Source organism: Zerene cesonia, chromosome 17 (genome assembly GCF_012273895.1).
Source record: "Zerene cesonia ecotype Mississippi chromosome 17, Zerene_cesonia_1.1, whole genome shotgun sequence".
Taxonomy (NCBI): domain Eukaryota; kingdom Metazoa; phylum Arthropoda; class Insecta; order Lepidoptera; family Pieridae; genus Zerene; species Zerene cesonia.
The window spans coordinates 6221763-6238663 of record NC_052118.1 but is presented as its reverse complement, the minus strand read 5'-3'; the positions used below and the strand labels follow the sequence as shown (position 1 = coordinate 6238663).

Genomic DNA, 16901 nt, shown 5'->3' with positions numbered 1-16901 from the left:
AGTTGAAGCATCGTACAAATTCAAACAACGAAAAAATCCAGCAGATTTTGTTAATGAAGTTAATCCAGACGCTTAAAAGCAGTTTTTTTAAGTAATTTAATATTCAATTCTATAACACACTGCACCGTTGGTTTAAAAGAGAGATTTAATTAATTTAAAGTATGGAAACGAACACGTTAATACAATTGGAAGCCACTATTACTTTTGTAAATTAATCTACACAATAAATTAGAAAATTAACAAACAAATTGTTTTTATTTGTGGTGAGGTACTTTATTTTATGGTTACATTTTCTACATAATAACTTATTCTTAAAAGTAGGAGTGTTGAATTCCCACATTTCTATTAACCTTCTGAACCAGTGGCTTAGCGTGAGTTTCCGCCGCCACTATTGTAAAACAGGACCCTATTACTTAAACTTCACTCTCCGTCTGCCTGCCTGCCTGTCTGTCCGTCCGTCTGACCAAGCTGAATATATCATAAATTGTAGATAGGTAGAGACGCTTGAAATTTTCAAAGGTGACATATTTCTGTTGATAATATAGAAATTTTAGGTTGGGATACCTTTTTTGCAGTACTTACTACTTAGCTCTTTTAATAGTAATACTTCTTTAAATAAAATAAAAACAATTATTCGGAACCTTTAGAGTCCAACTCGCACTCAACTATTTTTTTATTACGAAGTGTATATAATGTACGCACCTACGATTGGATATCATACTTCCTATCCTTATCTAATATATAAAATTCTCGTGTCACAGTTTTCGTTGCCATACTCCTCCGAAACGGCTTGACCGATTCTTAAGAAATTTTGTGTGCGTATCGGGTATGTTTGAGAATCGGCTAACATCTATTTTTCATACCTCTAAATGATCAGAGTAAGGCAGAACAGCGTTTGCCGGGTGCAGCTAGTATTCCTATATATTTCCTATTATGAAAAACAAAAATGGTAAAAAATCAGAAGTTAATAAATTTCATTGTAACAATTTAATAATCTGTGCCATTTCTCTTGGCGCTTACGTAAATTCAGGCGCGGCATTAGGAATATCTAATGCAAATATTTTTTAATACCTATATAAATGGCCCATCCTGCCGCCCCCTCTCGTATGCCACCCGGGTAATCCTTTCGACTACTCGGCTTACAAATAATAAAAAAAAAGAATAGTCGGAATCGGTTCACCCAACAAAAAGTTGAGGTTACAAACAAAAAAAAAAATACAGTGGAATTGAGACCTTCCATAGTTTTTTGTAATGTGTCATATTAATATGCATGTTATATATTTCATGTAATTTCTCAATAGGTACTAAGGTAACAAAATACGGGTACAGGAAAAAAATAAAAAAAACTTAATTTGGTTAAATTTCTTTACTAAGCCTTTTAACATTATGTAATGCACATTGTAACATTGAAATGGTTCAACCATTTACTTTTAAGATACAAAATAGGCCAAAGGATCTTGACCGCACATCTGTAAGTTATTGGTGAATATTATTTGAAACTCAAAGCTTTTTATTACTTATTAAATGTTAGATAATTACGCCAAAGAGGAATAAAAATAATCTAAATAAATTTTAGCCTTGTAGAGTAAGCTGTCCCTTGGAATGTACTACTGACAATTGAGACCTGTTTGTTTTCTTATTGTTCTGTAAGTATAAGAAATGATGGCTTTACAGTTTTAATGTGCCTCTATGTTGACCAACAATTTTAACTTGATATATCACTAGTATCCCACAGTGTGCAGTAAAACGAAAAAAGATTGACAGTGTGAGCACCAAAAACTTAAAAGAATTTGAAGTCCTTAACTGAATATTCAAGTCCAGGTATTGCATGAAAACTCATTAAAGATATTTTTACTGGTTATAAATAGCAAATAGGCACAATAGTGTGTTATGCTGGAAAGTCATAATCCATGACTAATTTGACTAAAATCCGATTTATTTTCACCATACGTTAAAGCAAATGCATTAGCTACTACAGGTTTAACTCTTATACCCATAAAATGAAAATAAAACATAACCATTTTATCACATGCTCACTGATAATGTATCTACGCATAAAATGCACAAAATATATAAAATATTACCAAAAAATAAAATCGTATCAATAATACTATCCTGCTTTACTTCGAATTAGAAATGCACTAAAATTAAATAATTGCTTTACATCAACTCATCACATCACCGTTGTATCATTCAATAGGAAATACACAATGTAAAATGGGAACCAAATTAAATATTGACTAATTAAATAATACATACTGTGAGTTAGTTCTTTACACCCATAGGATTAAGTAATAACTACTTAAGTACCTAAAATATATTCATTTTATATTGATTTTTCCATAAATTATACTATTCATGATGATTTTTCGTCATGGTGGGATAAGCTAAAGGCACCAAGTACAGCATAGTGCAAGGAGAGATTCAAAGAATCTAAGCTAATACCATTTCAATGTTTACATTCTTTATAGTGAATGAAATGTAATTACGTACCTATCTATCTAGGTGAATTAAACTATGTGATGTAATGTATAGAGTGACATTACAATCGAAATCACGTTTATTATTAATTATTCCTATGGGCGAATCGGAGCAAATATTCCTGCATTAAATAATCTAAGGATACACGGACAACTTGGTGAAGTCCAAGTGGCGGATACGTAACTATGGAACCGCGAAATAAATAAAACAAAACATTCTTCAGTCAATGACAATCTGATATGAATTCAACGAAACATTCTCATTGCACAGCAACCATACAGGACAAATTCCTAACTGAAACTGTTTAAGCTTGTTAGTTTAAAGCGTGATAGTTGAGTAAAGTGTATTTTATTGGGATTAAGTTATTCGCGGTTCGTTGGATTCTTCAAGTGTCCGTGCTTGTTACGGTAACAGTTTCACTCGACGTCCATCTGTTCCTGCGAGGCTTGCTGTTCGTTGGGGGGCGCGTTGTTCTGCCCGTCGCCGGCCGTGTTGTTCGCCGGTGGCGGGGTCTTCTCCTTGGGCTTGGGTTTGTTCAGGATTGGGTTCACGATGTTCTCGAAGCTCTGTAATTATAGTTATAATTTACCCTTTTTTAAATTGCTGTATCTAATGGACCATTTTGCTAGTGTTATACAAATGTGTAAAGTATAGAGAGGAGAAAGAATAGAGCCATGTATATAGAGCCCCAAATGTGATAGCTCAAAATGCTTTAATTGTTTCTCATTTGGTTAGTTTCAGAACAGTTTGTCAGATTTAGTAGTCTGCTAAACATTTATTGTTTCTATTTATTATAACGGCGAAAGTAACTCTGTCAGGGAAGATTTTATCTTATGATTATATTTATGGATCAATAGGCAAGGGGGTTACGGGTTTTTCTTTGATTAGGCGGAAGGAGAGCTAGTTATGAAACAAGTCAACCAACCTGTCTCTCCTGGCGGATCTGGTGCGTGGTGTGCGGCGGCGGCAGGTGGCGCGGCGCGTGCGCGAGCGCCTGCCGCGCGCCCTCCAGCCAGTTCAGTGCGCTCTTGCTCGCCTCGCACACCTTCTGGATGTCCGCCTCGCTCAGGTGCGAGTACTTCGCGTCGCCGGACCTATTGCAGTGTCAATTATTACAGGCTCAATTAGTTTTGCAACTACTTGCGTTCAATACAGTTATTCATTTGCATTATTCAATTGAGAAATGGTGTAAATTTTTATATATGCATTTATCATGTCAACATTTTTGCTTTTCATTATGGTTATACATAATATTGTACTTCATCGAAACTATGAGAATTTGTGAATTTAAAAAACTGATATTTTCGTGTATTGCATAATACTTATTTAAATATAAATGTTATGTTACATGCACACTTTTATAAAATTGTGTGAATACAGTAAAAATGAGCAATAGTAAATATTAAATGAATTACCTGTATAGATCCACAGCTTTGTTAGTTAACTGTATAGCAAGTGCGAAGTCATCTAATGCTCCAGGGCGCAGCTCGAACTCAAGGCGTCGCTGCTTGATGGGTTCGCCCTCCGTCTTCAACTCTGTCAGCTTATCGCTGTATACCTGCAATTATAATAATTAAGAACCTAGCACAATCTGTATATTTTTCACTCAGTTTAATTGTTTACAGTATGATGAAAAACTAAGTGAATAGAGAAATATTTTTGTGGGGCTCAGTTGGGAAGATTACAAATTCCATTTACAATTAGTGTTAAAATTTAGGAAATAAATAGGATTCTCCCTTTTAAACAATTCATTAAATATTTGTACATTATATGTTATTATACATTAACACATGTAGTTTAAGAATAAGAATTTAACTAATTTATACCTGTCTGTTCTGGTCCTCGCCCTCATCATACAGCCATTGTTCCAGCGAGTCCAGTTGGTTCACAAGGCGGTTACGTTGCTCTTCAGCAATAAAGTCATGTAATACTTCGCCTTCAGACAACTTTCCACGCAACTCATACACATATTCCTCGAGAGCATTACGCGCATCGGCACGCTCCTTCTCTTGACGGTCTTGGGCTTGCATCTTGCCCTATATAACATTACAATATGTGATGTAAATACTGTTGAAAAGTTGTTCTATAATGTCATTTCAATAAAATTCTCCGATTATTTTTTTATAAAAATCGTAACACCTCAGCGAAAAACATCCTATATTTGTATTGATTAAATTCTAGTATAAAGAACATACCTCTTTTTCCAAATAGCTGTTCAACTCAGTTTGAGAGAAGCCATGTGTTCTTGCATCAATTGGCAGTTCAATTGTTTTAACGAGGACCTTCTTGGTCTTATCTTTGGACTTGTCCTTTTTATCATCATTTGCATCCTGAAAATAATGGCAACCGATTCATACCACAACATATATCTTTCTCCCCACCATCACGTTGGCCTGGACTATATTGTTTCGATACTTATGGCTGGCAGAAAACAAAATGAATATTGAAATATTTCCAAGCCATGTGATGACCCATTTGCACCTACAATACCATCACCATAAGCAGAAAACAAAAACATTCAAAATCTTACATTATCCAAGATGCTGCCAAAAATAAAACACAAAACGAATTATAACAGCAGAAGAACAAAAACATGCGTGGACACAGAGACAAACGTTGTTATGTTTCAAGTAGTCTTCAAAAATTTTGGGAATTCTGTGCAAATGGGGCCTCCAATGAGGGTGGGGAAGGTTCAAAGTTTGTGATGCCTGTTGCATTTCTTTGTTTCTTCAAACGTCGATGGAACCAAATTATTTAGTATTTTATAATTAGTCATTATTGATCAATTGGTGACAAAATGAAGACAACAACAGACACCACAGTACACTCCACAAACGCGCTACCGACACATACCCCGCTGAACCACTGTCCTACTCTCTGTGTCCACGATTGTTTTTGTTGCGGCTCCCCTTTCATTTCATCTTCTCTCACCTCTTGATTATCGGGTCCGTTTTGTTGTTGCTCCTGACTTGCATTTGTATCCATTGGAGTTTCCTGAACATTCTGATTGTTTTGTACATTCTCATTGGAATTTTCCATTTCAACATTGTCGCTTTGTTGCGCATCTTGTTTTTTCTCCACAAGGGAAGCCGACGCGACAGTTATGATTCCGTGGATATTGACGCGCACTTTGAGTTTGACTTTTTGAGACTCTCCCTCAGGTGTTGGTTGCACATCTTTGACGTTCCATTGACCTAAATTTGTAGTAAATATTTAGTTATTTAGTCACCAAGTCAGCCAGAGCCATTTTGAAATTAATAAGATTAATATCGCGATTTTAAGTAAAAAATATGCATGTACATACCAATAAATGTGTCTGGGAAAGGTACTTGATCAGAGTAATAAGCACTGACAGAGAAAGGTTCTCTTCTGTAGAATGTAAGCATTTTGGAGAAAGGTGCAGCATGGAAAGCTGGGAACACCTGCATGAAGAGAAAAATATATAAAAGTTAAGAATTAAATCTGTTATAAAGGTCACGAATAGTGTTTCGTAAATATCTTTTGACATATTGTATTTTGTAAAAATTGTTCATTGTGAAATTATTTAAAAACGCCTCTTCCATTTTTCTGAAATTGAGTGGTTTTGGAATAGAGCTCTGAGAAAGCGACTAAACTCCACTCTTATACGGTATTGTTATACCTTACGTCTAAGCGTAACTTTCAGGCATTTACTTAAGACCTGACGGTCAATTCGTGACATACATCTCAGAAAAAAAGATAGAAAATGAGCCAATTTACTTCCATGTCGCCATCCTCCCCGCGTGCGGCGTCCCACGCGAGACGCACGGCGTACGGCTGAACGTCGGTTACGTTGAACTCGCGCACGCGCACCGCCGGACTCAGCATCGCGCACTGCAGTGCGCAACCACGAGACACCGCCTCGTCCTGCCAATCACAGTCATTTAATAATAATAACCAGTTTTAGAGCTTTTAAATGTAGAGCATTTGCTCTTACAGGGCATGGTCCCTTTAACAAGCATCTCTTTCACTTAGGGATCACTAACAGTTCGTTACGTAGAGATTGCATGACGAAAGAAGAAATGGCAGCGCACGTCATCATGGAATGCACGGCGGTTGCGGAGTATAGGGCAAGGCACTTGGGTTGGTTGTCCCTCCCTGAGGTTTTCGCTTACAACACACAAGCTGCTTAGCTTCATGGAGGAGCTGGGATAGTTTCAGCTTTGACTGGCTACCCCCTCCTTTTCTTTTCACGCAAGATAGGCGCTTGACGTCGAGTTGCGTAAAACGTGCCCATATTATTATTATGTAGGACATATTTCACAGCTTGATATAGGTACTCTTAAGCCAAAGCTAGACTTTCTAGCGCCTGGCATGTGGTCCCGTTTAAAATTTTGATCCAGGTCTAACACCTTGAAGGCAGTTGAGTTTTGTTAAAAAAGAAGTCAATCAACTCCTATAGGGTTGAATTAGTGGATGAAAAATTTTGCACAAAGGTTTATAAATAGGCTTCACTGCAGTGCTTACACTAAATAAATCATATAGAATGAAATAAATACTTCAAAATTATTATCTATTGATATATTACTATCTTATATCACTAAATCAATCTATACTGCTTAACTGGTAAGAAGAAAACACACCATGATATTGTACTTTCCATACTGTATTTTCAAACATATTTGACAAGTTCTAAAATCTGTTCTATATTATATTTGTATTTGTCTACTTTACCTGATTAAGAGTAGTTGATGGAGCTTTGCCAAAAACTTGCTCAATCAAACTTTTCACAGCTGGAATTCTAGTGGAGCCACCGACTATCTCTATAGAGCTGATGTCTTCAGGTCTCAGTTCTGGAACGAGATATTGTATCATATCAAATAACATTTTAAATGTAATATTTATTTATGTTTTAATTAAACTGTAAAAGCTATAAAAGATATTTCTCATTTGATTTCTTAGATATCAAAAGTAAGATCAATATATCATAATAAAATTGGGGTATGATTATCAAACTGCCAATTATGTTTTGGATTGGAATTTTTGTTTATTCCATTCCTGAAGAATAAAATCTTGTGGTGTGGTGACAGACATATCATAGGCACCACTTAATTGCGAGAGTCTCTCCAATAGTAGTGTAGACAGAGGGATACATACTTGCATTATGGAGGATATTTCTCAGGGTCCTTTCGACACGGTTGAAAGTGTCAGCACACAGCTGTTCCATCTGTGAGCGTTGCATATCACCAGATACATCACGCTCCTCCATGAAACACTCAATATTGAGAGGCAAGCGGGTACTGTTTGCTGACATCTGCTTTTTTAACTTTTCTACCTCTTGCAATAGCCGCATGTATGCTCTGCAAAATAGAAGAGTAATTTAGGCATGTATACTTTTATATTGACTTAAGAATACAGAGAAAATATTACCTACTTAATAAGTTATAGATATTTATAATTTATATAACTTTTTTAAATTTTAACAAAACAAATGATAGATTAGATACAACACAACTTCATCTCTTGAAAGGCCTTTTTTACCTTTGATTCTTCCTAGGATCCAACTTGTATCTGGACATGAAATCTTGACAGAAGTATTCGGCAACAGCGATGTCAATGTCCCTGCCACCACAGCAAGGATCAGATGATGTTGCAAGTATACGCAATTTACCCTTATTGAATGCACAAGCTGCCACCTACAAAACAGTAATAACATAATTAATTTAATTTCTAATACAATGACTTTAAATTATAAGGTACATATTGACCACACAAGGCATACATGTAATTTAACTTAAAATACCTGAAGGGAACTATGTCCAAAGTCAACAAAAACAACATTTCTTGACTTTTCTTCTGGAGCTGGCAAGTCTTGCTTGTAAATTCCATAAGCCAAAGCTGTTGCAGTTGTTTCATTCATAAGGCGCAAAACATTGAGACCTGAAACACAACATTGAAGATTAAAAAAGCTCTCAGTCTGCGATTATATTGATCCTACTAACAATATTAACTACAAATTAAACCAAACAAGCAGTCAACTGGTTTCTTGTCTTTTTAAATTCATTTAATTCATGGCAAAGAATAAAAGAATAAATTTTAATAAAAACAATTTTTTTGTATCTCAACATGAATTACTTTATTACTTTCTTTAGAGTGTCATCAAATCAATAGGAGTGACTAGTTAACAAAAACTCAATTAAATTTTCATTTCAGTCTATTAGTTTGATACAGTACAATTGAATGTCACTGAGGTCAAGGTTAATCCATTGTAAGTCAACTTGATGTTATATGTACAAAGGCAACCAGTATTTTTAAATGCTACTATTTACGGAAATAACTAGGTTAACTCTAGACTATGGTTTGATTGAGCTACAGCGACTTAACAGACCATTTGGTCTTGTGAAGTGATTGAATAGTATGAATAAAAATGGAATAAACAAAATTATTACATTGATATGACTAAGAGCAATTACAGATTTTCTTGCTGGCTTATCTCTGAAGAAGCTGTTTTGACTGGTGGTAAATTCGTATTTTCTGTATTTTGATGATTCAAAACGCCCTTATTAATGAAGTCTCTACTTAAGAAAATTTACACACATTCAATTCAACTAGATTATCTCTTGCCTGTGTTATTTTAAACTAAGTAGACATTATTTTAAAATACCATTAGAAAACTACAAATAACTCATTTTTTTTTTGTAAAATTATTCTTAACTTAAAAATAATGATATACATAAAGACAAACCTGCAATAGCAGCAGCATCAAGAAGAGCATTTCTCTCTGCATTGGTAAAATAACTAGGTACAGATATAACACAGTCATTAATTGGAGTTTGTAAGGCAATTGCAGCAGACTCTTTCAGTTTTGTAAATAGCATGGCAGTTATCTAAAATAATTATAACATTTTATAAAAACAAATAGAAACTATATCACACATTGTTTAACATAATAAGGATGGATATGTTAGAAAAAAAATTGCGAAATATATGCTCACACTAAGTATCAAATTTTACAATACTTTAATAAAAAATATTTAAAAAGATATTAAGTTTGAGAAATAATTAATTTTCACAATTACAGGATGTGATTCACCAATAGTTTTAATATCCAATATAATTTTTTTATATGAAAAAAAAAAATGAAAGAGGGTTGTATAATAGAAATGGAATTCCTAATTGGACTACAATTGAATGTCTTTGGTGATTTATTAAATTAACAAGTACCTGTTCAGGACTAAATACATTGTCCTCTCCTAGATAATTTATTCGGATCCCAATTCCACCATCAGCCCTTGGTTCTACTTTAAATGGGAATTGTTTCAATTCTTTCTGAACATGTGGATCTGAGAATTTTCTACCTAATAGTCTCTTGAAGCCAAATACGGTATTTTTCATGTTTGTGACCATTTGATTTTTTGCTGCTACACCTAATATACGATTCTTTGGTGAAAAGGCCACACATGATCTGAAATATTTCCAATGATTCATGATTCAGTAACACAATGTATGATAAAATGATAAACATTACACAAACTTAAGGACATGAAGTGTAATTTTTTTGACATTCTGGTCGAAACCTTTTCGCAAATCAAGGCCTCGTCAAACATAAATTTTAGGGTTATTCTGTATTAAACAAGATTTCTATAAGTATACTTGATAGAGGTTATACAAAAGACATGGAAAAATATACTTACGGAGTACCTCGCAGGCTGTAATCATTGGCAATTGTTTCAATGCCACCTGCTTTTGCCACAGCAATATAACAGGATTCATTACCAAAATCAATACCTATAACTGACATCGCAGCCATTTTTTGGTAATAATTATTGGATTACAATAAGAATTGTCACAGAACAACTTTTGATTGAATTTTGCAAAACACGTTGCTTTAGCCTGACAATTAATCAGTTGATCGCGAGAGAACGCCGGCTTTGCGACACAGAACACCACAGTATAGTACAGAGACGATTATTCGCTGAATTTCGTTTTCGTCTGTCTCTGTAAGTACCCCGAAATTTCTAGAAGAACAGATTAAAAAAGATCAAATGACAGTTCATTTTTTTTATAAACATATCTTTTCTAAATTCGATTACAAAATATCTCGTATCTGTAAAATGTTTTACATTTTAAAGTTATGCATTTTAATATTTACATTTCTTTTGAGAAATGAAATCTAACAAATACTAAACGTGTCAGTTTTATTTCCACCTACCATAATCTGGTTTCTTTAACGATTGTAGAATGTGCTGATCACATAAAATTTTAAAGCAAAATATGATATGAAAAAAAAAATATAAAAAAATAACAAAAGGTACCTATAAAGTCTTATGGGTATTCTACAAATAGGTAATGCAATGAAATTTATGGCTCTTGGCAAATGGCAACACTAACATTTACGTCAAATTTGATACGTCAAAACTCAAATGCAATTACCTTATGGTCATTACGTCATATTAAATAATGGTTGAAATACAGTAAATGCTAATACGAATAAATTAAACAATATTACGCAATTAACATCATCAAAAATTCTTTAGTTCTGATAATCTTTGAAATTTTAACTGTTTAAATTTTTTCAAAGGTAATATTTTATTTTAAGTGATACTTATTCAAATACATATACATTTTGTTTTTACATTTGAATAGGTTATCAGTATTTAATCGTTTTGCCTGCTTATTGGTTGGATGACGACTGCATTACGTTCAATGTTCAGTGTTAACTTAAGTAATTGAAGTTTTTGCTGCTGTCAGGGTCACCTTCAAGCAGCAACTGATCGAATATTTTATCTTTTGCCTTTCGCGCTCTAATTATTTTTCCAACCTGAAAATTACGTTATTCTAGCTTTACAATCATCAGTATGAGTGGCGAACCTCAAGCAAAGCGAACGAAAATGAGTGCCTTGGAACAATTAAAACAATTTTCGACGGTGGTGGCGGATACTGGGGATTTTGAAGGTTAGGATTTACCCCGGCTTTTTTTTATTACTATTTATATTGTCCTAAATATATAATTATATATTTTGTCAGTATGTACTTATGAATCTATTATAATATATCATATGGTTAGTAACTTGTAATTGATAAACTTTGACCTTCGGCTTAGATGTTTTTTAGAGATTCTCTGTGTTTTTTGGGATGGGATTTAATGTATCTGTATATTGTGTAATATTTTTTGGAACAAACAAACAAAATTTTTATTTTGAGTAAATTATTTTTCAAAATCAAATGCTTTAGAGAGAAAACAAAATATCCCCAATGCATTGTTTAAGTTTTCCCACACTGCATATTATGTGGATTATAAAAATGCACTTATGAGTATTAATTACCAAGGGTATGTTACAATGTCTGCTTTTTATGATATATAAGGGACATCCTACTTTAATGTGTGCATAAGTATTAATTACCGTACCGATTTGTATGTAACCAACTCCTTTAAGCCCTATTTTAACCCACTTCATATAGATAGGTTTAATTCAAACCTTATATACTTATCCAAGATTTTTGACATTACAATTATTTCATGAGAAAAGCATGTTTTTAATATTTTTGGAATTACATCTATTTATTTTATTTGAATTCAACTAATTATTATATTAATCATTGTCATTGTAAAAAATAAATATTTATTGATTCCTTTTAGCTATGAAAGCATATAAACCAACGGATGCCACAACTAATCCAAGCTTAATTTTGTCTGCTGCTGCAATGGAACAATATCAGCATCTGTTAGATAAAGCTATTAAATATGGCAAGGATTGTGGAGGGTGAGTAATTAATATAACAGGAGTCATTTAATCTGTTATGTTATTTTTTCATTGCGTTCTATGTAGTTAATAAATTAGTTTAGTAATTTTGAAGAGATTTTTTTAAATAGATAGAGTGATTTGAGAGGAAAGTTTATATGTATACTAGCTGCGCCCCGCGGTTTCACCCGCGTAAGTCCGTATCCCGTAGGAATATCGGGATAAAAAGTTGCCTATATGTTATTCCAGTTGTCCAGTTATTTGCTTACCAAATTTCATTGCAATCGGTTCAGTAGTTTTTGCGTGAAATAGTAACAAACATCCATACATCCATACAAATTTTCGCATTTATAATATTAATAGGATTTACATTGCAAAAAGGCTTTTATACCAAATTTAGTGTGGGCAAAGGCTAGTGATATATTTAAGCCTAATCTGAAAACCTTCTATTTACATTTTTATGGAAAACTGAAAATCAGCATTAATTTATCTGACTGAAATGAATATTATAAGCGCTCTGTTGGATATCCAGCAAGCAATATACTTTCTTATTCATTTGATGTTTTGCTTTTGAATAAAAGTAAAAATATATAATGATAATTTTTGAAATATTCTTCATGCATTTTCCTTATTATAGATGAAGGTTTGTTGAAGGTTAATTTACAATATTTATTGTTTGTATATGTGGATTAATTGATGGGATGGATATGTAAATAGTTCATATATATTTCCTTAACAATACTGGTTGTTAAGGAAATTTTCATAATACAGAGATTTTAGTGATTCATACATTGAAAAATCTTTTAATAATATGCTATTCATAGTTCACACTATTAGTATAATTTCCATTGTGAATTCATTAAATATCTTTGAAGAAAAATATTCATAAATCATTTATTAACAAAACAATAACATAATTATAATAAAAAAAAATATTTGTCTATTTTTGATTGATTAATTATGAACTACTAGCTGCACCCCGCAGTTTCACCCGCGTAAGTCAGTATCCCGTAGGAATATTGGGATAAAAAGTTACCTATATGTTATTCCTGTTGTCCAGCTGTGATTTTTTTCTTTTTGGATTATAATAATTCCATACAATTTTAAACCATTTTTTTTAATAGTTGTTAGAGCCAGATTAAATGGCTAATTTTTAGTAACATATAGAATACAAAAGAAAAAAAAATTGATTTAAGTGTTATTTATTCTTTTCTGTTTCAGATCTATCGAAGAACAATTGGTAGAGACATTAGATATGCTCAGTGTGCTATTTGGATGTGAAATACTTAAGATTATTCCTGGAAGAGTTTCTGTTGAAGTTGATGCAAGGTAAATATAACATACATTCATGAGTTGGTAATTTTCACTCTATACATACATTCCACATTTTTATAATTAAATATATTTTATGGAATATAAGTTAATAAATCAAAGATTTGCATATTTATCAATATTTAAAGAACACAATAATTATTATCTTTATCAGTACATATTAGTAGAATTTTTATATCAGAACTATGTTTTATTATCGTACAATCTATCTAATCTATCAAACACAATAATATATTGTTAAAAGAAAAAAAAATTATAAAACTCTTTAATGATAGAATCAATAAATTATGTTGTTTTATGGATGGAACCAGTTACCTAATTAACTTTTAATTAGATTTCCAGCCTTTAGTCTGCTACAACAAATAATATTCATGTATGATTTCAGATTATCATTTGATAAAGATGCCAGTATGGCTAAAGCTATAAAGTTGATTGCAATGTTTGCCGAGCATGGCATTAAGAAGGAAAGAATTCTTATCAAGTTAGCATCTACTTGGGAGGGAATTCAAGCTGCAAAGTATGTATTATTTACATAATTTTTTTCCTAACTATAGATTTTCTATTAATTTCGTAAATACAAAGCTAGTTATTTGTTTTATAAATGTTATAAAAAACATTCTGATAATTTTTTTAGGGAGTTGGAAAAGAAACACGGAATTCACTGCAATCTGACACTGCTGTTCTCTATCTATCAAGCTATTGCGTGTGCAGAAGCTAATGTTACTCTCATTTCTCCATTTGTCGGAAGGATTCTGGATTGGTAAGTTTTATAAATAAAAAATGGATAGATATTCAAGCGATTGCACTCTACCCAGTATCACGCTACATATAGCGAGTCGATGCAGCTACGCGTACTTGCCAAAGCGCAGATCTGCATCACCGTATTGTTTTTGATGCACTCTTACGACTTACGATTTGCTTAATTCAAAACTGGTTACTGCTCCACAGTGCGCTATCTTGCATCTCACCTCACACCCACGAGTGTGTTTATATATTTTCCTGCACATATAAGTGTCATTTGTGAACTCACGAACATGAACGCGAGTACATGTGTTTTGTGTGTGTTGAGCTGTGCGTGTATTCTATATAAATTGAAATATATACTTATATGTAAATTCAATTGTTTTCTAGGTATGTTGAACATACAAAGAAAACTTATGAGGCGACAGAAGACCCTGGTGTACTCTCAGTCACTCGTGTATTCAATTATTACAAGAAGTTTGGATACAAGACTCAAGTGATGGGCGCGTCGTTCCGCAACACTGGTGAGATACGCGAGTTGGCAGGTTGTGATCTTTTGACGATCAGCCCTAAGCTCTTGCAAGAATTGGCTAACAGCGAACAGCCAATCAAAAAGGTATTATTTATTTTCTTTGCTAATTATAGAAAAGTGAATAATCGTAATTAAATACTTCTTTCACATCGCTATATTGACAAATAAATTTACAAAATTGTTTAGAATTTTTTACACTTACCTAATGAAATATATACTATATAAATATATAATATACTCAATTCAAATGGAAAGATTTATTTATTTACTATTCATTTGATATTGGACTTGTTGAGAACTAGTCAAAAGCGACGAACAGGTTGTTGTATTTAATTTATTTAAGAAAAATCTGTCCAAATACATATGTTATATGAAAAGAATGAAGAATGAAAATAATATAATAATGAGTACCCAGCTTGTTAAAATAATGTACTATATAATATATTCAATTCCAACTATAATTTTTGTTTTGCCTGGTTTGTAGGTACTAGACGCAAAAGTGGCTGCACAAAGCGATTTGGAGAAAATTACCCTGTCTGAGGCCCAATTCCGTTGGCACCTCAACGAAGATCAGATGGCCACTGACAAACTTTCCGATGGTATTCGGAAGTTTGCTGCGGACACAAGAAAACTTGAAACTCTCATCAAGGGAATGCTTGCCACCAAGTAACCGAGTGTATGAAATAAACGAAACTCAATGTGCTTATGTTTGATACTGTTGCAAATGTTATCCAGTAATAATCCAGTGATTATTATTGTTGATTTTTTTAAAGGTGCATTTTTATAATGTTGTATTTGTACTGATATATTTATATATATTCATACTCCGTTGACTATGTTTTTAGGAATAAGTGGAAATGAGAATATGCTTAATTAATAAGTGGGTCCAAAATAAATGATTTACATTCCTGTTTATAAAAATTAAACGCACAGTTTTTTGGTGATGTTATTAAAAAATATTCTTACATCTTGTTTTTTTTTAATTCCCTACAGACAGAGGCGTATAAAATAAATGTAGAATGTTGGGTGCTTCAAATCACAGCTTCACTTGAGTTATAACCGAAAAGTTCCCATATTTTATTCCTGGCAACAGTCAAAGTTTTTTTTATCTTATTTCGATGGCTGTTAATTCACAATAATTATCTTTGTTTCAGTTTACAGTCGTAAAATTTTATAGTATATGTATTTATAATTATTTGAATAAATCAAATATGTTCTATGGTTCAACATTTAAAATTAACGAACTCCTTTTATCAATCCAACCTGCTTTAAATTGAAAATGTGTAACGTCACATTAAGAGGGGATAAGCTTAAAATATCACTTAAAATGTCAGCCTGTGACAAGAAGGAGGGGAGGGGTTAAGAACCCAATGTTAGTTAATTTAATTAATTTTATTATTTCTATAATATTTAAAAAATTAAAATAACTATTTATTGTTGTTTAATTTTCGAAAGATCCCATTGGTTACGATTTATAGTTCTTAATGCAATACTAGCTGACCCGAGAAAAGTTTTTTTTTACTTGTATAAGCATTTTATTGTTTTGATGAAATTGAACATTTTCAAATCTTTGAATTTGAACATATGCAATTTTTTTGTGCTCAGTGTTAAAAACTACTACATATATACACCATATAAACGCAAACAACTGTATGTCTGTTTGTATAACTCCGTGTTTCTGTTAAGTTTTTTCACTAGATCGATTTATGATACCCAACTTTAAAAAAAGGTATCTAAGATAAGGGAGATCGAAATTTCTATGGTAACGACTCGCGGAATCACGCAAATTAATAAAATAAAATTAAAAACTTATTAAGAAATGTGTGATCCAAGTAAAAATAAAATCGATTCAGCGCCATTTTGTGACGTCATAGATGTTAATTTCATCGAACTTCTATCACTAGGTACATAGAATAAAACAAAGTCGCTTTCCGCCGTCTGTATGCTTAGATTTTTAAAATTTCGCAGCAGATTTTGAGGGGTCTTTTTTAAACATAATAAAATAGAGAAATGGTGGTGGGGGAAGGCGTTTAAATCTGATTTTAACGCGGGCGGAACCGCGGGCGAAAGCTAATTAATAATCTCATATAACGTTTGTAATTGACTTTGATCAG

At 32.7% G+C, this 16901-nt stretch overlaps 2 protein-coding genes across 3 annotated transcripts; one reads left to right on the top strand and one right to left on the bottom strand.

The window, feature by feature from the left end:
* Positions 1–1351: 1351 nt before the first annotated feature.
* On the bottom strand, positions 1352–10461 carry LOC119833680 (heat shock 70 kDa protein 4L). Of its 2 annotated transcripts, none has more exons than XM_038357806.1 (15): positions 10134–10461; positions 9664–9904; positions 9185–9326; positions 8243–8379; positions 7981–8135; positions 7597–7799; positions 7174–7292; positions 6220–6366; positions 5786–5903; positions 5335–5675; positions 4677–4790; positions 4308–4517; positions 3897–4039; positions 3407–3575; positions 1352–3047 (listed from the first exon to the last, which is right to left on the bottom strand). In XM_038357806.1, exons 1-15 carry the CDS (start codon positions 10247–10249, stop codon positions 2898–2900), a joined length of 2505 nt encoding a protein of 834 aa, XP_038213734.1. In that variant the 5' UTR covers positions 10250–10461; the 3' UTR covers positions 1352–2897. The 2 variants fall into 2 exon arrangements, with proteins under 2 accessions (XP_038213734.1, XP_038213735.1); XM_038357807.1 differs by having other exon boundaries at positions 4677–4811; positions 5413–5675.
* Positions 10462–10911: 450 nt separating this feature from the next.
* Positions 10912–15640, top strand: LOC119833474 (probable transaldolase). Its single transcript, XM_038357491.1, has 8 exons — positions 10912–11020; positions 11282–11394; positions 12080–12203; positions 13404–13511; positions 13900–14031; positions 14149–14274; positions 14646–14871; positions 15272–15640. Exons 2-8 carry the CDS (start codon positions 11298–11300, stop codon positions 15455–15457), a joined length of 999 nt encoding a protein of 332 aa, XP_038213419.1. The 5' UTR covers positions 10912–11020; positions 11282–11297; the 3' UTR covers positions 15458–15640.
* The last annotated feature ends 1261 nt before the right edge of the window (positions 15641–16901 follow it).